The sequence below is a fragment of the Ambystoma mexicanum genome, chromosome 5p (genome assembly GCF_040938575.1).
Source record: "Ambystoma mexicanum isolate Mex_15411 chromosome 5p, UKY_AmexF1_1, whole genome shotgun sequence".
Lineage (NCBI taxonomy): Eukaryota > Metazoa > Chordata > Amphibia > Caudata > Ambystomatidae > Ambystoma > Ambystoma mexicanum.
Window position 1 is genome coordinate 484,162,423 of NC_090930.1, and position 24,944 is coordinate 484,187,366.

The window sequence follows — 24,944 nt, forward strand, 5'->3', positions numbered from 1 at the left end:
TAACTGGGTAAAAGGTCCTCCTTGATCAGTCCGGAGCAATCAGTATTGCTGCTCTTCTCTGCTTCATCTTCCTCACCACCAAAGGAATCCGCAGGAATGGATGCAAGGCGTAGATCAGGTCACACTCACAAGGAATCACCAGTGCACCCTCCAGGGTGTTTCCCTTGGCCCCCCTACCCACCCATCAAAGGCAATAACCTGGAGCAGAGGATCTTGCATATTTTTGTTTACACTGGAAGCAAACAGATCAATTGGGGAAAAACTCCACAATCTCCCTATTCGGCTACACTGTTTATCAAACAGACAGTAAATGTAGCTGCTACTTCAATTTGGAATATTTTAAATATCACTACAATAACTTTAAAAAATATTACTTTGAACACTTACTTCCCAAGTAACAGTCACACATGTTGCAGTCTTACAGATAATTGATGGTCTTCTGCATGGATCCGGGGGACCTGGAGCTGTTCGAATTTCTGCTTTATCGGAATAGGGCCCACACTGTAAAAATAACAAACCAGTTGAATCCAGTTTTGTTGTAAACTATATAGCTCACTCAAGTTATAAATCAGCAGTGGCCTTTGCTCTTCACAAGATAAAGCATGAACAATCAAATTTCGTACTTATGTTCATGAAATGCAGATCAAAAAAGTGAACATTACCTACAGAACCAACTTATGCACAGGTCTGTCAAAGGATTTTAAGAAGCTGTGAAGCAGACACAACAGAACGATAAAGACTGAAATCTATCATACAACAAACTTCATTTGTCAGGATGCGTGGGATGAACACCTATCAAGTCTACAAGGTTTCAGAAGAAACACTAAGGATAATGTGGACTAAAGGTGTTAGGTCGAGGTTATTCAAAAGGATGCAAAGGCCTTCCCAAGTGATCACTTGTTCCAGGATTTCAGAATCTAAAGTGCAGTTTCAGGGATATAGGAACCTGTGTGCTTCTTGGACCCAGACTCTGGTATACAGCAATCTGTTTGCTTCTTGACTTCATCTTCCATCCAGTATTTCTCTACTTATGTCTTAGGGTATGTGTCAGCGGCGGGTTGACACTCCTGAGATGGGAGAAAATACTGCTAGACACACTTCTACCAGCAGGTATATCTGACTTCACTGTTACTTAGTGTTAAGAAAGAGTTATTTCTGTAGCTTTCCCAACTCTTACTATAGTACCGCAACCCCCCAAAATTCTGTAAAAGAAGTGTCTGTTGGTGGGCAGATGTGCAGTTTCTTGCTGGTCGTGACTGAACAGCCCTTAACTGTTTGAATTGTGCAGATTCTTTGCTTTGGTGGGCTGGAGTAACCTCCAGCTGGGTAAGAAGAATCCTGCCACCATTCTGTAGGTTGACAACTGCAATCAAGAGCCTGAAGAGGGGCTAGCCCGGAACACTACTGCTACGATAGACAACCAGCATTGCCCAAGCCACCTACTGGTTAAGCCCTGCTGTCCTTTATACAACCAGAGAAAAACCATGTCAATATCTTCTTCCCCTTACCATTGCGATCAACCAGTCTTGCGTTCTGCTCCAGCAGCTTGTCACCGGTGGACATCTGAAGTATCCCAGGAACCATCCTGTGGGCTGCACATCCTCTTCCAAGGACTCACTGCTGCTACAGTTACCAGATGGAGCTGGAGCTTGGGACTCTGCAAATCCTTGACTTTTATCCAAGGGACCTTACTGCTACCCTCCACTAAGATTAAGGGCTGCCTGGTTCCTGTTACTTTCTGCTAACATTAGTCAAGCCGGCTGACCCTTCACAGGGGTTTCTTAAATGCACTTCTTTGTTTGCTGAGTCCTGGTGGGTCATCTTCATGGAGGGAGTCGCAGAGGATGATGAGGGGTCTGGCCTGCCCAGCTGCCAGTCTGTCATAGCCTCTGCAGAACTGTAGATCGGTGCCACCCCCCGTAGCTGGACCCATTCTGGTCATTATCTTCAGCCACTGCAAATTAGACCCGTGGAACCCCATTAACAGCATTCCAGTGATTCTGGGTGATCATTTAGAAAATTGGTAAAAGGGGTACTTAACAGCGATCAGTCGAGTTCTAGCCTCTCCTCTTCCCAATGCAGTAACCCCCAGTGTTCTGTTTTAGGAACTGTATGCCTAATTTCTTTTGCTTACTTCTTTCATGCAATAGGTGCTTTTAAAAGACATTCATATTACTTGCATTTTGGCTTGGACTTCCTACCCTCATAACCAAGTACTTACCTGAAAATTGACTCTTTTGGGAAACTGCACAGTTATCTTGCAGGGAAAGAATGCATAAGCGAGGTGCCTGCCAGGTTGTAATATATTGTGTTTTATTGTCTTCTCTTGCCAATTTACTATTGCAGCTTGAGCACTGCATTGTTTTAACTGTGTTGGAGTGTAAAGTGGTGTGCAGTTTTGTTTTGGGATTGCTAATAGCATATATGTAGGAGTTTAATGTAGTGTGTAGTATGCTTAAGCTTTACCTGCATTTGTTTTGAATGCCCAATAAATATAGTATTTTTGTACTTCTGTGTGCTGCATCATTACTTGGCTTTCCCTGCGTGTTAACTGTAATAACATCAGTGTTTTTATTAATATTAGGATATTTATTGAGCACGGACCTAGCGCCGAAAGCGATGGAGCACTTTACAAAAGGTATACAACTATTCAAATACACAATGGAGCGATTTATAGAGGTATACAACAGTACAGATGGGTAACAGACCGCTTTTCTGAGGTAACAACAGAACAGAAACAGCGAGGGGTAGGATACAGAGTGCATAATATCTCAAGTCAGTCTTACTGCTCTGTCTACATTACCTAGTAGAATTTGGCTCGACCCATCATCTATAACCTTGTTCACCTACTAGGTTGGCCTCTGGAAAAAAAACCTCCAGGCCTTGTTCTGAAAATCACCTTTAGCAGTTTGGCACTCCTGACTCCCTTATTGACAGTAGTACAGTGGCCCTTCTTTCTTTCTTTCTTTCTTTCTTTCTTTCTTTCTTTCTTTCTTTCTTTCTTTCTTTCTTTCTTTCTTTCTTGATTTTTACCCCTATGTTCAGTGTAGCCCAGACAGGCTGGTGGCAGTGGTATGTTATTTTTAAAAGGTTTTAGCCATTTTACCACTAGTGTCAGAAACGGCTGACCTTGTTTAAGCCTGGCCTTTTTGGCTCACTGAAGTTGTTGTTTTCTTCCTCCAAGGTAGCGGTAGAAAATTGTTATATATGGTCATTCTCTTCACGGGCTCTCTCCAGAGCACTGTATGTAGCTTTTGTATGTGTACAACTGGCATGACAGGGTAACAGGCTGAAGACCGCACCAATACAATTTCCAAACCAGAGTGATATGACTATACTGAAGTCGGCTGTTAAGAATTGGACAGCTGCCCAGGGTCTGAATGTTAAAACTTGGCAAGCTAGGCGACCAAGGGTCGCCGAAGCCCAGCTTTCTGTCCATGAGGAGGAAATCTAGAAACATTACCTTAGTTGACACTTCATGTCAAGAATCCAAATCACAAGTGTCACTGGAAGACCACTGCTGGCACTCTATTGACCAAGCCATCTACTCTAAGGTGTAGGTCTGCTAGTTCTTCAACAAGGGAGATGATCCAGGGCGACTGTCTCCATTTAACTAGTGGGCCTAACCCGTTCCAAGTCTTGCATAACCAGGATCTCTGTACTGGAGCTTAGAGGGCTGTCGTTGGAACATATAAGCTGGTGTGGGAATTTTACCTGTTGCCTGAATCTCATGCAGTCTTGTGCTATGAATCTTGCAGGGCACCCTTGTCCTGGGATCTGGACCTCTTCACTGTGCTGCTCTATGCACAGAAGAGGAGACTTTCTGGAGCCTGGGAATAGTGTTGTTCTTCCTTTGGGCTGCAGACCCTGTGCTGGGGTCAGAACCCATTGCTAATCTCGCCTTTGACATCCTGTTGCTTCTCTATCACTGTGGATGCCAAAAAGAGCCATTTCTTCATCTTCAGCTCATGTCCAGCTTAGTGGTCTTCGTTACAGTGAGGTTGCTAATAGCGAGCAGCACTGCTTAACTGCCAGATCAAGCTCTCTTAGTGGTCAAAAGAAAAATACTCTGCACCACAGACTCCTAGGCCCCAAACCAATGATAATGACGCTTGTCCCAAACAGCCTAGACCTGCCCAAGGTTGTTGTCCGTCCCGCTTGGGGTTTGATGGACTGCTTGCATAGCTGTCGTTGTGTCCCCATGTTCTTTTTCAGTCTTATTCAGTATAAAGTCCTTCCCTGTAGCTACTCTTTCCTTCTGAAGACTCAGAAGAAGCAAAAAGGTACGAGGGCAGACAGAGGTGCTAGAAGTCTGGGAAGAATCGGTTAACAACTACAGAGCACGAGATAAGAGGAACTGGGTCCCTGGGAATAACAGAGAGAATAAAAAATGGTATGCTTGGCAGGAGGGTAAACCAAGCAGGCAAGAAACAGTATTGCAAGTCTGGGACACGCACCCATATTAGAGTCTATTCTCAGAGTGTCTGGGACCCTGAAAGCAAAAGAGACGGGCAAGAAACAACCATGAGCTTGGCAGGAGAGTACATCAAGCTGGTATAAAACATCATTACGAGTCTGCAACTTGCACCAATATGAAGATCTAAGAATAAGGTGAAGCTCATTCATTCAAGAAAGTACGGGGTCTTGGACCAAAGGAGATAAAAAGGTGAGATTAACAGTGACTATTCATTATCATTTCCTGGGGTATGTTTGTCAGGAGAGTGAACCAGACAAACACGCTGTGAACAAAGAAGAGGCGTTCAAAGGAAAGCTGGAAACCTTTGTTGTGCAACTTTGGGGAAAACTAGCAAAGGAACAAGTTACCTACCTGTAAATCCTGTTCTCCAGCATGGGTCTGGCATGGATTCACATTCTCATGAATATTCCCTGTCAGGCTGGGAATCCTCAGCAAAAAGAAAGCAGTTTAGCTTTAAATTTAAAATGCTCATATCATCTATAGCCTATCAGTGTCCTTTGGCCCATACTGTCCCCAGCCATTGACACTCATTCTCTTAAGCTCCACCTCTGTTGTCCATCTTCAGATTTGGTAGCGCATGTGAAGTGGTAGTACGAACCAAGAAGAGCCAGAGTGGGAAAGGAGGGTTTGCATGTGAATCCATGCAAGACCCATGCTGGAGAACAAGAGTTATAGGTAAGTAACTTATTCCTTCTCCAGCACAGGGTCTTGCATGGATTCGCACGTGCATGAATACAATCATACAGCAACACATGTACACAACCACGGGAGGTGGCAAAGCTCACAAAAGCAATACCCTTACTTCTGGAACAGACTCACCTCAAACAAACAAGTTGCGTAGCACCACTTGGTCGACACAGAATCCCTGTTGATGCATCAGAATTTCGTGAAGGTGTAAGTAGTTCTGTGCGAAGCAGCCCTGCAGATGTCAAGCAGGGGCAACCAACAATAAGAGAGAGGTGGGGTATATTTTACAACCACATGAACCGCCCCCGAATAAACTCTAAACAAAAAAGGGTTACAGTGGTTCTAGGTCATTGCCAAGGGATTAGGCCACTTTCACAAACCTACACCAAAGGCTACCAGATTTGGTCACAAAAGTTGAAAGCCATTTTTCTTAGAAAGGTATAAATACATCTTTTATTTATTTAATACATCTACATCAAATTCATCAACAAACTCAACTAAAAGAATTGTCACACCACTATAATTGTGGAAGGCGTGCTTACTTACAAACACAAGACCCATCAAACACATTAAATATTAAAAAGACAGTGTACTAAATTCACATCACTTCAACAACCATTCAAATTCATTCTTTTGTACCATTCCTACTCACACACCCAACATGTTTCATTCCATCCATTCAATGTTAAAAAAAGATTTTGCTGGAAATTCTTCAGGGTAGGTACTGTGTAAAGACCACACAATCCTATTCCACAAATTTGTAATCACTTTCAAATCACAATTAGACGCATAATTTACTACAGGCTATTGCTCCTCACTACCAAATTAACCACATTTCCTGGTTCTTCTTGATCCCATTAGTGTTGTTTCATCTGCGGGAATCCTCTACGGAATTACATGTAAAGAGGAACTTAATACCTCAAATATCAAATTCATATTCCCTTAATGGCTGATTATTAATTTATAATCTCTCTAAAGCCCCTTTAATGCGCAAAGGAAACCCAATTCCTAAAATCCTCAACTAAACAATGTTAGCACATGCATACTCACCCATCACAATTTCAATTCCTGTTACAAAAGGCACCCAGAGATGAAGGATTACTTCTACTCCTATCTTCCGAGCTAAACCACCTCAACAGGGTACACCATGCATTTCAAGAACATGTCCTGAAAGAATGATTAGGGACCAAATTACTACTATGATTAACCACCATTTTGTAAGAGCAGCTCAATGGGCAACCATACTCTTTTCGCTAAGCATGGAACTGCATTCTCCTACTTTCCTCTCTATTCATCAAAGTGTATAGACTTCACACTTCTTAGCTTGGGGTTAAATGTCAAATTCCCCTCCATCTTGCCGCACACCCAAGAGCTTGACCAGGCGTGCCCCGTTTTGAAAATGCCCTATTCTAAATGGCACACCAATCTCCCCTGCTTGTGGTGTCACAAAAGGCAACATTCAGGAAAAGACCAGCGCCACATCATTCTTTCTTACCATTAGGTCGACAACCATGCTTTATACTCTTAATGATTTGCCAATGCTACAGCGCTTCACTGTGCTATCGCTGTTCGCAGATGTCCCGCCCTCTTGGTACTTTCGTGTTCCAACCTGTGCATGGGCTTTACTGCCTGCACCTAAAGGAAACGCAATAGAGAGAAATTAAAACAAAGCGAGCTTCCCCGCGTAGCGTCCCACATTATAACGCTTCTGCACTGCAACGCTTACCATAGCCTTCGCCTTACACTCTTACTTCCGGGTCACCTACCTTGTGACGGAAAGGTTGTGACTTGTCATAGTAATATACCAAAGCACCTCTAGGTTCCTTCTTCTAAATCCTTCAACTGTGTTCACAATGCTCGTTCCACCAGAGCCATATACTTCTAATGACTTTCACAGCTGACACCTCTCGTCGTGGGGTCAGATGTTCCCCAGAGACTTAAGCTCCATCCCGCGCGTATTCCTGCTTCAGCCATCCCCGTCTCAATCCTGAAAGGGTAAATCAACCAAAATACTTTATATCTCGCAGGGAACTCACAAGCTCCTGATACTATAAATGTCATAAGGAGCTCACAAGCACCTAGTCTGTAATTCATTTATTATCATACTCATAATCCCACGACTACCGTGCACTGCATCTGCCCATCTCCAATAATGGGTTGGGGTATTGCTAATAAATTTAAGGCTCCATCTCGCGCATCTTCCAACAAGGGCTGTCCTGATTATGCCTCTGCTTTGTTATCCGTCAATGAGGTCAATAGACTACCAAACGGCTGCTCAATCATTTAAATGTATGACCTACCATTCTGCAGCTCGTTCATTCAGACCTATAGTTGAACTATTGGTCAGGTAAATTAATTAATTTTCTTTTTCAGAAAGTTTCTTTTTGTCCAGGTTCATGTCACTACCCGGCTTCACTTGATACAGTATAGTCCATTTAAAATCCTCTGCCCTATGTATCATTTCAATAAAATGATTAACCATGGGAGCAGTATGGATTTGATTTTTTATACAGCTTTTGTGTTCAGTAATACAGGTTTTTATTTTTCTCTCCGTCTTCCCTATATGTCAAGCAGGGGGAACACCAGAGAGAAACAGTTTTTTTAACAGGTTTTATTGAGGTTTTCCATATTAACCATCAACATGTTTTACAATCAATGATTGTACCATCACATTTATGCAGTTATAAGGTGTATAAGGTAACTCACCACCCGTTCTTGCACCCCAACATACCTGCCCATCCCTCCCATAACCACCCTCCTCCTTGGTTGCCGTAGCATTAGTGGCCACTACATTGCGCTGAACCATCTACTGTGGTGGATCAGTAACAGTGTCTGTTGGGTTTTTTGTACCATCGTCGGCACTGATTTCGGTGGAGCTGAATATGTTTGCATCATAGTGTTCAATCCCGTTAAGTCTGCACTTGCTTCAGAGAGGCTTATGTGACCTGTTAAGGCCACATCTGCTCAATATCCTTGCTATTTCCTGCCAAAATCTCTGTGGTGGGGCATGACCAAAACATATGTAGCATATCTGCTTCCATGCTTGAGCATCTGGGACATTGTTGTGGGGTCGCTCCTGGGAATTTAGATATTCTGAGAGGAGTTAGGTATGCTCTGTGTGTCACGAACAATTGAATCAATTGTAGTCTACTGTTCCGGAACACTTGCTTGTGGTAGCACAATATTTCAGACCAGTGTTTGTCTAGGAATGGTTCACCTAAGTCTGTTTCCCATCTGGTCCTTATAGCCATGCCTGTGGTGGGTTGATTAATTAGGAGAAAATTATATAGCCTAGTGATTTTCTGTGTACTCTCAGCTATTTCGTATAAGGTATCGTTTATGGAGTGTGTCTCTATTTCCCCACACATTGGCCATGTGCGCACAATCGCATTTTCAATAGGCCCTACAGCAGGTACTGGCCGTGGTGAATGCCTGTGCTATCAACTATTCCCTTGAAGGGTATGAAAGTAGTATCACAAATCAAATCCCCAATCGCGGCAACGCCTTTCGTTTCCCAATGTGTACGAACCCCTTTTTGGACTTGAATAACCACTGGAAACAGTGACACTAGAGGGATTTTCATGGATAAGGGGTCCTTAATCTTAATGAGTTAACGGCCGGACCATATTTGTAACCCCAGCAGTATGAGGTACTTGTGCTGGCTCAGGTAAGGCCTCTTGTACCATAGAATTTCTTTTGAGGAATAAGCGTGGTTCTGTGGGCTGAAGTAGCTGTGTGTCTGAATTTGGTTCATATGCCAGTGAGTTCACTAAATGTTGCAGGTTACCCGCTAAGTAATAGCAATCAAAGCAAGGTACTCTAATGCCTCCCTCTTCATATGGTCTTTGCAATGTGGTCAACGCCAATATGCATCTGCCACACTTCCACATGAATTATCTGCATAGGGAATGCTTGGATTTGAAAAAGGGCTTGGGTATATTAAATGGTATGTGCGTAAAATAATGTAAAAGCCTTGGGAGTGCATCCATTTTTAGTAGTGCAGCCCTGCCCATTAGTGAGAGGTCGTTGTTAGGGAAAATTCTCATTCAATGGCTAATTTCCCTTACCTAGTGAGTCCCCCAACAGCTGGATTTCTGGAGTTTATTTTCCACTTGGTAAGAGTGTACCCCTTACTTTCCACTCTTACCTGTGTTTTGCCATGTGTATTTCATCTGTTTTTGTGATTGTGGACTCTGGAGTACACCACTTCAGTAGCCCCCTTCTTTTGTGCGTTACACAGCACCTTCAGTGCAGTGACACAGGGTTGTCTTTTAGACTTACCACCGACTCCATTTCTGAGGCTGACTACTGTCCCCCAGAAAAAGGTAAAGTTGCCATTAACTTTACTTAGTCATTTAACCACAGATCCAGTACATTCCCATCTTACATGGAGTACTGGAAAGGGTTAATTCTTAGCCCTTGTTATCTATACCTCCTAGAGCATTGTTTCGCTCTTTTAACATTTAGACTTAGCTGGTGGCAGTGGTATCTACCCTAACTTTGCTACCGTGATTATACTATATAAACGTGCTATTGTTTTAGGCTATTATATTATCCTCGAACTTAAACCTGCTTGACCAAATACTTTTTCTTTTGGCTCCGGTTGGGTTTATTCACCATTTCTTTTTGTTAAAGTCCTTCTTGTGTTTTACTTTGTGCGCAAACAAGGTTTGCCTCCTTTGTTCACTGTCTTTTGGCGGGCTTCTACCCAGAAGCCCAGCTCTAGGCGCGTGGGTGTCTAGGTGGGCTGAATGTGAGGGAAGGGTGTAGTCACCCCCTGCACAGGGTATCCTAGGAAACCCAAGTCAATCTTTGCCATGATTGGCTGAGGTGGTTGTCCGGACAATCCCCCGGCTGCGTGATTGACAGCCAGGCTGTGTGAATGGGGGATTTTCTCATAAAAGGCAGGTCTCTTGGTCTGGAAGTCAGAGTCGCCACTGAAACTACAAGGAACCAAAGAGAAGCAGAGAAGAAGTCGACTGCTGCAACTATCCCGTCCCGGTGAAGCCCTGCTGCAGTCCTGAGCTATCTACCGTTCGACAACCAGAGAAGATCCAGTCCGGAGTCTTCTTCCCTTGAGTTTGGTGGGGATAACCAGCTCATCTTCTACAGCCAGAGGATCCTCTTCGTGGTCGAAATCGCTGCACCCTGCTGTAGTGGTCCGGATAGCCATCTGAAGAACCTCTCCTGTTTTTAAGGAGCGCACCTTTTATTCAATGTCGCTGCTGCTGGCTTCAGCCCTGTATGGTGCAGACCCCTCCAGAAGTCCACCTTTGGATTGAAGCTGCAGGAACCGAGGGTCTGCAGGAAGCTACCAAGAACAACTTCCGTGGCACCAGCTTCTTCCTTGAATTAAGGTACTGTGTTCTGCTCGAGGAATTTGGGTGAATTCCTTTTCTTCGCCTCCAAGGCTTGCCCCCATCTTCCCTCCTTCTTATAACTTTAGCTTCCTCTGTTGACAATATCTAAGTACTCCTGGCTACGCCGAATCGTGAACTATCTGACTGTGTGATCCTCGACAACAGGAACCCGGTTCCACTTGACATTGGCTCTGGCCTATTGACTTTTTTAAATCTCTGTCTAAGAGTGTTCTCTGATTCTGTCTGCCTAGACAAAAGTATTGCCTATGATTTTTGCCACCAACTCTCTCTGGGTATCTCAGGTGCCAAGTGTGTTTTTGCCCCGGCAACATTTCTTGCCGCGGATACGCGTTTCTTTAGTAAGACCGAACTGTCATTACTGTCAAAAAGTGATCGCAAGTGTATTCCCGGTAACATCTTTTGTTTCATAACAATGGTACGCTAAAACACAGGGTACTTACCTTGAAGTATACCGTACAAAGTGAATTGGTTAGTTGTAGTGTATTTTACGTGTGGTTTTCGAATTAATAGAAGTGTTGTGTTTATAACAAATGGTTTAAAAATAAATGTACTTATATTTTTTACCTGAAACCTTGAGTCAGTGTTTGCTTGAGTCACAGTAGTTGTGGTCCCTTTGTGTAATGTCTGCTACTGCTCATATACTGCTACCACTATGACATAGTAGTACAGGCTTGTACCAAAGGTAAAACCTATATTGCCACCTGTAGTCCTAATTGTGTGCAGTGGTCCCTAAGGGCACTGCACAGGATTCTGCCTAACAGCCATTTATTCCAGAACTTCATTCAACTCTGTATGCCAGCAAGGGCCTTCCGGGTATTGGTGGTATGTTCCCGACCAGGGACATGGGATATATCAATCCCTAGGTAACGAAATGTAGAGACGGACCATTTCAGGGTATCAGCGAGTTTATGTTGTTGTGTCTTGGCCAGCACCACTATTGGAAAGAGGGATGATTTTTTTAGGCTAATCGCCATGCCTGAATGTCTTGAGAAATGTGGGAGGGTTTCTAATAGAAGTTCAAGGCCATCTTCCGGGTTCTGCACATATAGGAGCATATCATCCGCATACATAGAGAGAAGGTGGTGCGTTCCCTGAAGCAGTACGCCTGCCTCCTTGTATTCTGTCCTCATACGTTGCCACCGGTTCCACAGCAAGAATATATAATAACAGGCATAAGGGGCAGCTTTACCTGGTGCCCTTCTCCAGTACTCAGGGGCTTGAGAACTATCTACCCGTTTTGACTCTGGCTGTAGATTGAGTAAAATTAATTTTATCCATCTCACATAATTTGGGCTGAAGCCAAACCTGCGAAGCATGGCGTATAGCCAATCACATTTAATAGAATCGGATGCCTTCACGGCATCTAGTGTAGCAATGGCGCATGATGCGTCCCACGAGTCAGTACTATACATGATATGGTGTAGGCATCTCAAGTTTCACAACATGTTCCTACCTGGCACATAGCAGTCTGATCCGTGTGCACCAACGTATGCACGACTCTTTTCAACCTATTGGCTAGCGCTGTCTTAAGAATTTTGATGTCCTGATTAAGCATGGGCTCGGGTCTGGAGGAGCTACATTCTTGTGGAGGTTTATTGGGTTCCAGGAGCGGTATAATCACTGATTCTCTTAGACTCAGTGGGAGGATACCAGATTCGTAAGCTTCATTTAGCGTGTTTAAGAGTTGTGGGGCCACCAGAGAGAAACGCTGTTGTCGCTGGGTGACTCTAGTGGAGTGGGTTCTCGGCTGGCCTGGAAGTGGTCTGTTGGCCTGACAAAGGAAACGCATGATAAGTGCCGGAGAGCCACTGGAAGATGGAAACCCTTAGACGGGGCCTTTTCGTGTCCCACAGGTCCAAAGTTGACAAATAGCTAGGACGTCTTCTGAAAGTGTCTTGTGCATGCCACATAAAACTTCTGGGAACGACCAACAACCAGCGAAGGAAACTCCGTATCAGAACCAATGGCTTGTTGATATGAAAGTCTAATGGAACCTCGGCATGAAAGTAGGATGAGTTCACAGAACCACCTTAGTGGTGTGGAAGGACTAATACAGCTGCTTACAGGCGAGGGCCTGAATCTCCCCGAGCCACCTGTCTGAGGTGATCGCCACCAGGAAAGCGGTCTTCCACGATAGAAGCTTCAAAGGGGCGCGATGCATTGGTTCAAACAGTGACCCAGTGAGCTCAGACAGGACCATGTTCAGTTCCCAAGCAGGGTCGGATGTAAGGACTGGAGGGGGTATCTGTATTTCTGCCCCATACAGTTAGGGTAGAGGCACAGAGCACCCCAGCCAAGGATCTCTAGATGATAGAAGGAAATACACCAAAATTCACCCTCAGAATTTAGACTCCTGAAATTCTGACTTTTTCTTTACTCCCTTACACCACATATATATCTGGGGGGTATGGGATATAATAGTAGTATCGGTGGGTTTGCGGGGTCTCCCCATGCATATGTATGTGGTGTAAAGGGGGTTGAAAAAAAAAGTCTGCATTTTCGGCTGTCGGAATTCTGGGAATCTTAGTAATCACATAGATCCTGGTACAGTGAATCCCCAAGCCCCCACAAAGGAATGCCGACACACTTTCTTATGTGCTACCTCAGAGGTTTTATACAAAATAAGGTTCAAATAAATATATACATAAATAAATAACACTTTGTACTCCGGTAACACCATCCTAACAATGATAAATTTATACACATCTATGTGGTACCACAATATACTTTAGATTCAATTTAGAATCCACCAACTGCCGGCAGTTAGCATAGAAATCAAAGCATTGGATAATTGCATAGACATTAATGTAGAAAGGCAGATTAGATTAGGAACATTGGCTGAATGCTTTATTTAAAGTAGATAGGCAATACTGTGTGAAAACCCCACACTCCCAACCTGTGCAACCTTTAATGGAAAAAGTTAATGTATACTTTATCTTGTATACTACAACCCAGTCCAAATATGTTCAATAATGCTCTGCTTCTTTTTGTACAGGGCTCACAACCCCATAGTACCTGGGAAGTCACAGGAGAACAGGATCCAAGGAAAATCTGGGACCCCTGGATGATCACGGAGGATGGAATATGCTCTTCCTCGTTATAGTACCTTGGGTGCCTTGGATGGCAGAGGTGAAGGTTCTTGGCTTCACTCGACAGGGCCCCTCGAGGATGGACCCCCTTTGCAAGAAGGAGTTGCTGGGATATCGCAGCCAAGAGAAAAAGAGGAACCAGACTGTCAGAAAGGCAGCACTTCTTTGCAGTGGTCTCCGTTGGCAGGTCGTTACTCTGCCTGCGGATGTCCCACAAAGGTGAAACTTGCTGGGAACTCCGAAAAGGCCTGGTTGAGGAGACCTTTGGGGACCTTGGATGGCTTTTTCGGTGGTGAAGGGTGCAGTGGCAGAAGTAGGTGTCAGGCTTAAGGATTTCACGGTTTACTGACTTTTGGTTATTTGGTTTTGCAGTCACAGCACAGACCTCTGGATGGCTTTTGGCGACCTGGACTCGACCACTGGACTGGACTACAAACCCTCACCAGGGATGGACCCTGGGGAAGTCGTCATCGGATTTTGGTGGCTGGAAACCTACTGGCAGACCTTCATCTGCACACAGCGAACTGGGATCCTCTTCAGAAAGAAAAAGTGGTCAGTTGTCAAGTCAGAGTTGTCCTTTGAAAGATTCTTTGATCAGGTGGAACTTTCGCAGCTCCAGGTGTCAAGCAGCATTATGCCAGGGTAGCTCCTCTTCTGGGCGGTAAACAGCAATATGGCTTCCAGCGGTCATAGATACTCTTCCAGGCCCTGGGAAACACAGTTGGAATTCTTTGGATCAAGATGTCCAGGCACTCCTCTTCTGGACTCATGAAGACCCCTTCTCCAGATGGCAGGCACACAGGCCTGGATTCCAGGATGGCTCTGATGAAGAGCGGCAGGTGCATGATAGTCCCTTGTAGCTCGGGACGAGGTCACCTAACCAGGTCCTCTCTTGATTCCGTACTTGGGTTGGCCCAGCAATCTTCAGATTCCTTGAAGAAGTGCAGCTTCAGACTCCTTCCTTAGACTGGACCCAGGATTTAAGCTTAAGGTTTCAGCTTCAGTTTCAAGATTCAGCTTCAGAACAAATTGGTGAGTAAAAGGTCCCTAGAAATACACATTGGTTCCCCATACAGTAAGCACCCCAGCCCTTCAGAATACTACACAGTACACACTCTTGGACCCAGGCCTTGTGTCATACAAACCAAAACCAGAAACCCACAACACAATTTGAGTTGACTTCAGACTCCATTCATACATGTCCCACCCCAAGGGCGTACCCATAACACACAGCCCCTGGGAAGGCTCTAGTCAGTATGACAGGAAGCAGCCCTAAAGCCATATATGGTATTTTCACCTAACAGCCAGTCAGGGAGAAAAAGACTGGCTAAGGGCTTCCCATGACTTTGAGAAACAAGGTATAAAGGGAATAGAAACCAAGAGGCTACAGTGGTCATCTTGCCTTTGCCCAGGAATCCATACCCTGCTCTGTGGGCAACACACAGGTGCCCAAAAACACACAAGGAGTACAAGGGTGTACCTCCACCGATGGGTGCCATATGGGTATTATCCCATGGGCGTTGTTCACCAAAAGGAAAAATAAACGGCTACACTGCCAGAGGTCCAGGCTAGACCTCAGTGGCAGAAAACTTATAGAACACACACAGAGAAGTGGTAGGACAATGATTAGGAGGCCATATCCCTCCAAAAGGCATTTCCAGCATCACAGCGTCGAAGGGATACCCCATTGCTCATCTGGTGGAACGCAGAACCCACTATGTCCAGTGCCACCGTGACAGTGTGGCCCGAGGCCATCTCGTCCTCCTGGAACCATCGAAGAGGACGAAGGATATGACAAGCACTTCCTGGCAGCAGCCAATAACACTGACTCCTTGGATGACTGTGACCTCAGGCACCTGGCAGCTGAGTCGGGGACCCTGCACTTTTTCTAGTCGGCCTCTCTTGGAGGGAGTGGTACCTGGCGTCTTCATAAGGTTCACTCCTTCCTCCCAGACATCGTCCAACAATGGGACCGATGACAGAACTTCCTCGAGGACTCACAGTGCTGGAAGAGAAACCCCTCTTTCTTCTTCTCCTCCTGCACCAGACTGAAAGGTTTTGATGCCCGCGGGATCATGGCGTGGAAGGTGCCAATCTTATCCTGGGGCGACGCCCTGGCAGAATCGTCGTTACCCAGTGGCTCGCCGTCAACCAGGACATAATCAAACTCACCTGTATGTGTTGCTGTTGTATCCATGTCCATGCCAGTGTCTCCACACGGTGGTTCTTCCTCCATCTGGGTTAATGGGGTCCATCGGGGTTAATGGACTATGGGGCAGCATCAGCGGGCACTTCGGCTTGGGGGGGCCGTCTTACGATCAGGGGAGATTTCCATACAGACCTCACTGGAGCCAGAGACAGTCTCTCGGGTCTCGGCAGAAAATCTGATGGATGCAGTAACACCTTCACTTCAGGCGATGATTGGAATTGGTGCAGCTGCCAAAGTCATGGTCGGTACAGCCGATGAAGGTCGCAGAGGCAAAGCCACCCTTGAAACTGTCGTTTTGATTGTGGAAATTACGGTCACTACCAAACTTGTTGACAAAGTGATGGTGGATGTCGTCGACAGGGTCGTCGACGGGGTCATGGTCGTCGACGAGTGGGAGGTCTTGGCCGATGAAGTGGTCACCGACGAGGCTGACAAGTCTCCCACCTGTCTCTCCTTTGAAGACTTGTCCTTGGAAACAGACTTGTGTTTGGAAGGGGTCAGGGATGTTCTGGCTGAAGGCACTGAACTAGCCAGTAGGCTTACCGTCAATTGTGCCGGAAACGGGCAGCAAGCTTGTCCCGAACCAGATCCTGCAGCAGTGGTGACCTTCGTGGGAGGTTTCGCCTTCTTTTGGATCCCTTCGGAAGAGGCATCCTCAAAGGATCTCAACCTCTTTTTCTTAGCGGTAGCACGCTCATTGGACCTGCCAGTCTTCGACATGCCATGACTGCGCCTGGAGGCAGCGTCAAAGACCTTCTCCTCTTTGCGGGGAAACCACAGCAGATCGCGTATCAGTCTTCATTGTGGTCCGGATGTAGACAATACAGGCACTTGAAGTGCCCATCATCGACAAACGTTCTTCAGGGAACAGGATTCACAGGCCCTGAAGAGAATTCTCTTGCCTGCTTTGGACATCGTCAATGTGATAAGTAGGCCCTTCGCAACTTGTGGAGAGAAGATCCAACAACAGAACTCAATCTTCGCTGACAAAAGATCCCCGCTGCCGGTAGTTAACGCACATGGTTGACGAGGAAACGGTTGAAGAAAAAACACATAGAACTATCGAAAACTAGCAAAAAGTCGGAATTCGAGGGGAAAAGAGAAAGGACTCCTAACAGTGAAACGTGCGGTAAAAACCTTTAGATGGCCACCAGGGGTGGAGCTTAGGAGGACGAGAGTGTGAGAAACCTAAGGGTTCTCTCCCTCTTATTTCCAGTGGATCCTCTGCACAGGTGTTCAAGGAAAGGCCATCGCTTTTGGATCTTGACCCTGGGGGTGGACAAACGAGGGAGGTTCTGGGTGGAGGGCCTGTGGAGACAGAGTGGGATGTCCTTGGGAGAGACATGATATCCCCCCCTTTTTTTATTTTTTTAAACATGTTTATTTTAAACCGATTGCACCATTAAGACTATACAGATACAAATGCAATACTTAAAATCCCCATATTTATCCAGCTAGGTCTAGAATCCCCCGGTCTCACCCTCCGTCCTCCCCTCCCCCAGTTCATTGTCCCTCCTGGCTCAGTGGGATCGGGGCATCAGCTGGTGGATCGCTGCTCACAGAAAGGGACCATCTGGCCAGCTTGGGCTTGTGAGTTAGTGCAGGAAATTTCTGGTCGTAGTCGAGAAATGGGGCCCAAATATTTGTGAACCAGTGCAGGTGGACCGCTCTGGCTGCCATCACTTTCTCCGCGATTAAACTGTCCCATAGTTTGAGCCACCACCAGGTCATGGAGGGGCACTCAACAGACTTCCAGTAGCAAGCAATCATAATTTTCCCGGCCAAGAGAAGTTGAGTAAGTAATTTGGCTGTCTTCCCCCGATCTTGGGTATGTCCCGATAGCTGGGGCGTCCAGAAATATGACCTCTGGATCTTTAGGGATCATCACCTGGGTTATGGCTTATATTGCTGAGAGTCATTGGGTCCAGAAGGATTGCATCGTTGGGCAGGACAACCACATGTGGAAATATGTCCCTGATTGTCGACATCGGCGCCAGCATAGTGGGTCGAGCGAGTCATAAGGAGCCACTTGTGGGCGCATTCGCAGGTTGTTATGCAGGACGAGGAGGAGGTGTGGGTTCTGGTCCAAATGTTCACCCAACTTTGATCGTCTAAGGGGTGCCCCAAGTCTGCCTCCCACTGCCTCATGTATGTGGGCCTTGTAGTAAGCATATCTTCCTGCAGCAATTTATAGAGAGCAGAGATTTTCCTTTGTGGCGCAGCACCTTTAGGGTAAGTTCCAAGGGGTTCACGGTGCAAGCTGCTGCTAGACGGGTTTGAGGATGAGAAGACCAATGATGCAGTTGTGCATATGAGAACTTGTCCCTTTCGGTAAGGCAGAAGGCCGCCTGACATTGTTCAAAGGAGCAGGGTAGGTTCCTCTCAAAGAGTTGACCCAGGGATTCTAATCCCCCCACGATCCAGTTCTTGAAATGCAGTGGTTGGGATCCGGGGGAAAAGGCCGGGTTATGAAATTCAGAAGAGGAGGGGCCAAGCCCGCGTGGGATGCCCTTGTTTCAGTGCCCAGTCCCATGTGCTAAGGGAGTGTTTTGTGGAGGTCAAGATCCTGGTCCAAATCTACGTAATGGGGCTGGGATTTGTGGGAAAAAGCAGAGGGTAAGGGCGAGGCGGGATTGCTCCAGTTCTACCCATTTAGACGCCTGGAGGTTATGGTCCAGGCCCGCACATGCACTAAATGTGCTGCCACTTGGTATTTCCGTAGGTTAGGAACCCCCAACACCCCAGTTTGGAGCTACCGATCATGGCTTTCAGGGGGATTCTTGCCTTCCTTCCTTTCCAGATAAACCAGAGCAGTTTTCTCTGCATGGGAAGAAGCAGAGGGTGTGGGATCGTGACGGGGAGGGAGGAGCAAGCATACAGAAATCATGGGAGAAGGTTCATCTTGCGAGCAGTGATTCTCCCAAAGAGCAAGATCTCTTGTGAGGTCCAAGGCTCCAGGTCTCTTTCCAATTCCGCATAGAACAGGGGAAATTTACCATGTACACCTCTCCAGGTTGCGTCGGGATCCGGACTCTTCAGTAAGGAATTGATTTTTCGCTCAATTGAATCGGGCATATGGGTTTCAGGGCTTCCCGTTCTCCTTGTTCCAGGCCAATCCCCAGAGCAGCCGATTTCCCAAAGTTAACACAAAAGCCTGCTACCCTTCCAAACGTATGAAGCTCTTTAAGAGCCAAGGCCAGAGAAGAGCGAATATTGGTTATAGATAACAGTATGTCATCGGCGTAGAGCGAGACCTTATGTTGAACGCTGCCGATGGGCAAGCCTTTGATGTCTTGATCCAGCCGAATCCGCTGGGCCAGGGGCTCACGGGTGCGGGGGGACATCCCTGTCTGGTTCCGCACAACAAGGGGATTGGGTCAGAAAGCGAGCTGTTGACCCTCAGCAGAGTTTTAGGGGATTGGTAATTCGCCAAGAATAGCTTTTGAAAGTATGGGCCAAATTGGAATGCCTCTAAAGTTAGCCATAGGAAGACCTAGTCAACCTTGTCAAAGGATTTGGAAACGTCCAATGCCAGCAGCGCCAGCTTATGCGAGTCTTGGGTTGAAATGTCCACCAAGTTTAAGGCTCTGCGGATATTGTCCCCAGTTGACCTATGCAGTATGAAACCAGTTTGGTCCGGATCTATTAGGTCAGGCAGGACCTTCGCCAGGCGGTTAGCCAAGATTTTTGAATAGATATTAGCATCAATGTTTAATAAAGAGATGGGCCGATAAGGGCTATTTTCTTTTGGGTCTTTGCCGGGTTTGAGCAGGAGGATGGTTATGGATTCTTGCATGGACGGGGTAATGGTTCCTGAGGTGCCAAGGGAATTGAAAAGGGTGGTTAGTGGGCAACTAAATGGGTACGGAATGAATCTAGCCGTAAAAAACCCATCTGGGCCTGGGGCTCTCGATTCAAGGGATTTAATGGCTAACTCGACCTCCTCACCTGTGATGAGAGCATCTGTCATGGGTATCAGGCAGGTAGTTGGAGCAGGCTGGGTGGAGGCTTAGCAGGCCTGGCATAGGCACACAAAGAACCCATAACAAATCCCTCCTTTCATTCCTTCCTAGTGCTTGTAGTAACTTCCTGGTTACCACTTTCTGTTGTCAAACAGGAAGTGCATGATAACTCATGAGCTCTCTAGTGTTTGGGTGTGGCTGGCTATATAAGTGCTTCCAGTGCTTTGTGTTGCTTACTGTGAGCTGTATCAGCAACACACTTGCCGTGCTCTGGATCAGCCAGCATCTTCTTACCTGCTTACCTGCTCTGGATCATCCTGCTTCCGCTTACCTGCTCCGGATCATTCTGCTTACCTGCTCCGGATCATCCAGCTTCCGCTTACCTGCTCTGGATCATCCTGCTTCTGCTTACCTGCAGCAGATCGTCCTACTTCTGCTTACCCACTCCGGATCATTCAGCTTCAGTTTACCTGGATCTTACTCCACACTGCAGCTATCTCAAGTCAAGAGGGGACTTCTACACCGGCACCTGTAAGAACAAAGAAGAACAGCGTTCACACGCGCACATCAGTAACGCTGCGCATGCTCACCGAATCTTCCCGCGACACTGGAATCCAAGTTAGTTGCACGAGCGCACAAACCCCTGTGAGAAAGAAGAGACATTATTCATTGCACTCGCTCCAATAACGCAGACACTTATTTCACTGCGCTCTCTCTCGCTTCGCGGTGCATATTTACCAAAAGCTTCTGTGCTAACTTCCCTAACCACCAAGTCTCCAGTAGCGCTGAACCCGGACTCGAGGTGCTAATACCACATCATTTCTCCTGCAAGGGAAAGGGAGAGACATTACCAGGCGCGCTCGAATTGTAGGCTCTGCACAAACCTACCAGCAGCTAGCTTCTACACACAGCGCTACTCACTCACCCACAAAAATACTGGCAAACAAAGACAATACGGACAATTTTGGAAACCCAACATTCTCCATGCAACGTTTCTAGCCAGTGAAGAAACTGGCGCCTTGAACTCTCGGCCTCGCTGTGAAGGCGTAAAACAGCGTTTGGCATCTGAACTCAGACATTGGCACCAATCACATGAGTGAATTGCGCCCCTGCAAATGCAGGATGGAGTGCACACCCTACTAAAGATCAAGGTAAGCCCATAGGGGGACATCACAGCACACAGTAAAGAGAAGGGAAGGGCCCAGGGGAATCGGGTGAATTCAGGTCTGAGTGTACACCTTGTATTTGACAGGTATTCCTCTGGGTGAAACAGGGGAAGTGAAGACTCAGGGCCAAGGGAGGCTCGTCCATAGCTCCTGCAGAGACACAGGTGAGTGCGACAGTATCCAAGGCCACTCTGTCAGGCTCTTTAAGATGAGGAAGGGCAGCACTGTGCAGGTATCCTTGTTGCTCTGTTAGATTCTGAGGCGATGCTGACATGGTTACGGATAGATGAGTCATTGCTAGTTGGAGTTTGTCTTGTTCCGCATAATGGGTCTTGCCCTGTGAGTCACGAAGGCCCACTATAGTATTCTTTCTCCTCGCCTTGGCCAGTTTACCCACCAGCAGTTTATTTGCTTTGTTGTTCCTGGCGTAGCAGCTTTGCATTTTTTTGGCCACCAATAGGTGTTCTGTTTCCTCTGCATAGTGAGGCTCGAGCTTCTTTCGGGCAGTGTGTAAGGTGCGTTGGTGTTAGGGGACCAGCCTTTACTTTTATGTTTGGCCTCAGCTTGACGAACTTCCTCCTCAAGGCTTATGCAGAAGAGTCGTTTGTGTTTATGGAATGCCGCCCCTGTGCAATTAGCTCGCCCCTTATTACTGCTTTCATGGCATCCGTGTTGGCCGGGAATACGTCGGAGGACCCAATCCCCTCGAAATTGTTCTTAATCGCTATAGAGTCCCTTAATGACATGTCGTTTAATATGGGGAGGTACAGATTCCATCTGCGTCGGGAAGGAGGGTCCAGGTCCCAGGCACGCAGGGTCAGTGAGACCGGAGAGTGGTCGGAGAGCACCTTCGCCTCTATCATTGTGTCATCCACAAAGGCGAGCATTTACGGGGAGGCCATAAAGAGATCGATCTGGGAGAAGGTCCTATGTACATGAGAGAAGAATGAAGAGTCATAAATCGAGACTAGGGAATAAAGCTGTCCAAATATGAAGCCCTTGGCTGCTATACACCTGCCCTCTGGGCAATTCAGGGTCTCAGTTATTTGCGGTCGCACATTCCTAGAGAAAAGGATAGCTGTCCCTCCTTTCTTGGTGCCATTGGAAGCTAAGTGTTGGAGCAGGAAGTCTTCATTGTGGAGGCGCGTGAAATCCGGCTGCGTTAATAGAGTTTCTTGTAGGAAAGCTACTGAGCTTTCTAAATCCTGGAGCCGTTTGAGCGCCGCTTTTCACTTGGAGGGCGAGTTCAGACCTTTGGCGTTTAATGAAATAAATATCAGTTTCTGATGCTGCGGGGGTGACTCTTAGGCATTGGTGGTATCCGCGTGCAGGCCCAGAGCCGGGTGCGTTTCAGTTGCCATCCAAGGGTTTTGTTGCCTTGCCATCATGGTGCAATCAGGGTTTTAACATAAGCTTCCAACGGGAAGCGGTAACCGAGAAAAATCGGCCTCCCGCAAAGTGACTGTCAGCCTGTCCCTTAGCCAACTGGGCTAGTGTTGTCCGTAACATACTTCAAGGGATTTTAGGTGACATCCTCCTTGGAGTCAGGCATGGGCCGCGCGAAGCCCGTATCTCAAGGTAGCTCTTGTATGTCCACTAGCCAGCAGGCGGTTTCCGATCAGATCTCAAAATGAGTCCCAGCTCTAACAAGTCAGCGGCTTGGATAGTGCCTGCCAGGCCAGTCATAGTCCGCTAGGCGATAGTGGGGGCTCATCTACCATTCTGCCCTTTTTGAACCTTGGACCAGGCCGAGCGTTTCAGTTTTGGCAGGTGTTCCCTCAGGCCTTCAGTTGGTGGATCAGAAGAGTCTCCCCCTCGCTTGTCGGGAGCGCTTGGGTGAAGGATCGAGCCTGCATCTTCCAAATGTGCGATCGTTCTTGGGATACCTTTCTATGAGAACTGTAGTGCCGTGGGGAACAGCCATCGGTATCTGAATTGCTGGTCCGGCAGGAATAAGGTCAGTGGCCGCAAGACTCGTTTCTGGATCGTCGCCATTGCTATATCTTGGAAGATCTGGATGGGAACCCCTTGGAATGTTAGGTCATCTCAAGAACGACTTCTTGCCATAATGGCTTCTTTGGTCGTGAAAAAGTGGACCTGGGTGATGACATCAGATGAAGAATTGGAATCCATCCCTCGTCGGGGCCGGAGTCTGTGGGTGAGGTCTAGGATGAGTTGGGGTTTGTCGAGCTGCTGTAAGAGGAATTGAAAAAGATCACCTAAGTATTCTGCAAGGTTCCAATCCGGGACCGAGGAGGGGACACCCCGAATCCCAAGGTTGTTCCGTTGGGCTCTATTCTCAAGATCTTCTTATGTTTCAAGATCTCATTCTTGTTGAGTAGAGACTGGACCGCCTGTTGCAGCTCTTGAAGAGTTGCTGAGTGTTCCTGGGTTAAGTCCTCCACTTCCCCCACCCTCTGTTCAATCTGTTCAAGCTTGGTGATCAGCTCTGTCATGCATAACCGATATTCCGATTTAATGTCCAGCATAAAGGCTTGTATGTCGCCCTTTGTGGCCAGTGAGCTTGCTCCCTCAGGGGATGGGAGGCGAGTTGAGGCAGAGATTTCAGTATCTCTAACTTTTTCCCTTTATCTGAAGGGAGCAGCATGCTGGAGATGTCTGCATTTTTTGCAGCCTTGAGGTGTTTGGCCATTACTGTTGGAGGCCGAGCTATCTTTGTTAAGCGGTTCCTGCAGTCTGGCACTTGATGGGGCTATGGTATACTTAAGAGGGTGGTTGGATCCAAGTTGGGTCGAGGTGGATGCCAGGGCCTCAGTTTCCTTCCACAATAGCCGGTAGGGAGTGAGTTTCCACAACCTAGAGCGGGGGTGAGCTCGCCAAGCCGAGAGCGGGCTGCTGTGGCGTTTGAGTGCTAGAAGATCCCGTAGGGGATTATTGAGGTGTTATATCATGCCCCAGTGGTGGTTCTCTGTTCAGGACGTCAGGAGCTGCCACAGAGCAAGTCACCCCTTCCCGTTTACGCGCCGTCAGAATTGTTATCATGTCCATGCGAAAAGTGGAATGCTCAAGTGTAGGACAACTAGTTGACCACAGCAATGAAGGCCAGCTGGGGATCCCAAGAGAGGAACCCATTTCCCTGTATTAGGTAATGTTGAGTTCAGGGACACCTTTATTGCGAGCTGGATACTCTTTGCCCGTGGCAATGTGGGTGGTGGCAGGCTTCTCTAGGCGGGGAATGGCCCCTCAGAGTTCGTAGGCAGTTCTTTTTTTAATAGCGTGAAGCTAATAAGGAAGGTCCACAACGAATTCACCTCCGGAAATCAGGATGCATTTGTGGCGCAAAAAGGACTTTCCAGAGGGCAGCTTGTGTCACATCAATATATGTTCCCCACTCTGCAAAGTCACTCCCCTGGGTTCTGTTAATAATCCGGGCTAGAATCCTCTACCCATGGAGGAAGCTTGGATACCTTTCCGCACTAGGTGTGTGGAAGGAACTCCTACCTGCAGCCTGTATCGCTGCGTTAAGCAGAATCCTGTGCAGTTCCCTTGGGGAACACTGCAAAAAGATTAAGACTAGAGGAGTAAGCAGTAAACCCAATTGGTAGCAGTCTGTACCACCCAGATTTATTTGGTAGCTGTGGCTGAGCAGTCGGACCTCTCTCAAGAACAGTAGGGCAGTATGGAACAAGTTACTTACCTGTAACTGTTGTTCTCCAGCATGGGTCTGGCATGGATTCACATGCTCATGAATATTCCCCGTCGTCAGGCTGGGAATCCTCGGTAAAGAAAAAACCAGTATCAGTTTCGTTTCTGATCTGTCTTTCGTAGTAATAACCAATCACTGATCTCTGCGTCATACTGACCACAGCCAATGACTGCCCTCTACCTACGCCCCGCCTCTGGCAGCCATCTTCAGATTTGGAAGCACGTGAAGTGGCAGTATGACCAAGTGAAGAGCCGCAGAGGGGTAGGCGGGAGGGTTCGCATGTGAATCCATGCCAGACCCATGCTG

At 47.0% G+C, this 24,944-nt stretch overlaps 1 protein-coding gene across 2 annotated transcripts in view; it reads right to left on the reverse strand.

Moving 5' to 3' along the window:
• The window catches only part of LOC138481032 (fibronectin type-III domain-containing protein 3a-like), a 2,755,868-nt gene that overhangs the window by 684,581 nt on the left and 2,046,343 nt on the right, over positions 1 to 24,944 (reverse strand). For both annotated transcript variants that reach the window (XM_069612893.1, XM_069612892.1), the window contains one exon: positions 388 to 501. In XM_069612893.1, the coding sequence (XP_069468994.1) occupies positions 388 to 501 (114 nt within the window). The remainder of the gene's footprint in view (positions 1 to 387; positions 502 to 24,944) is intronic.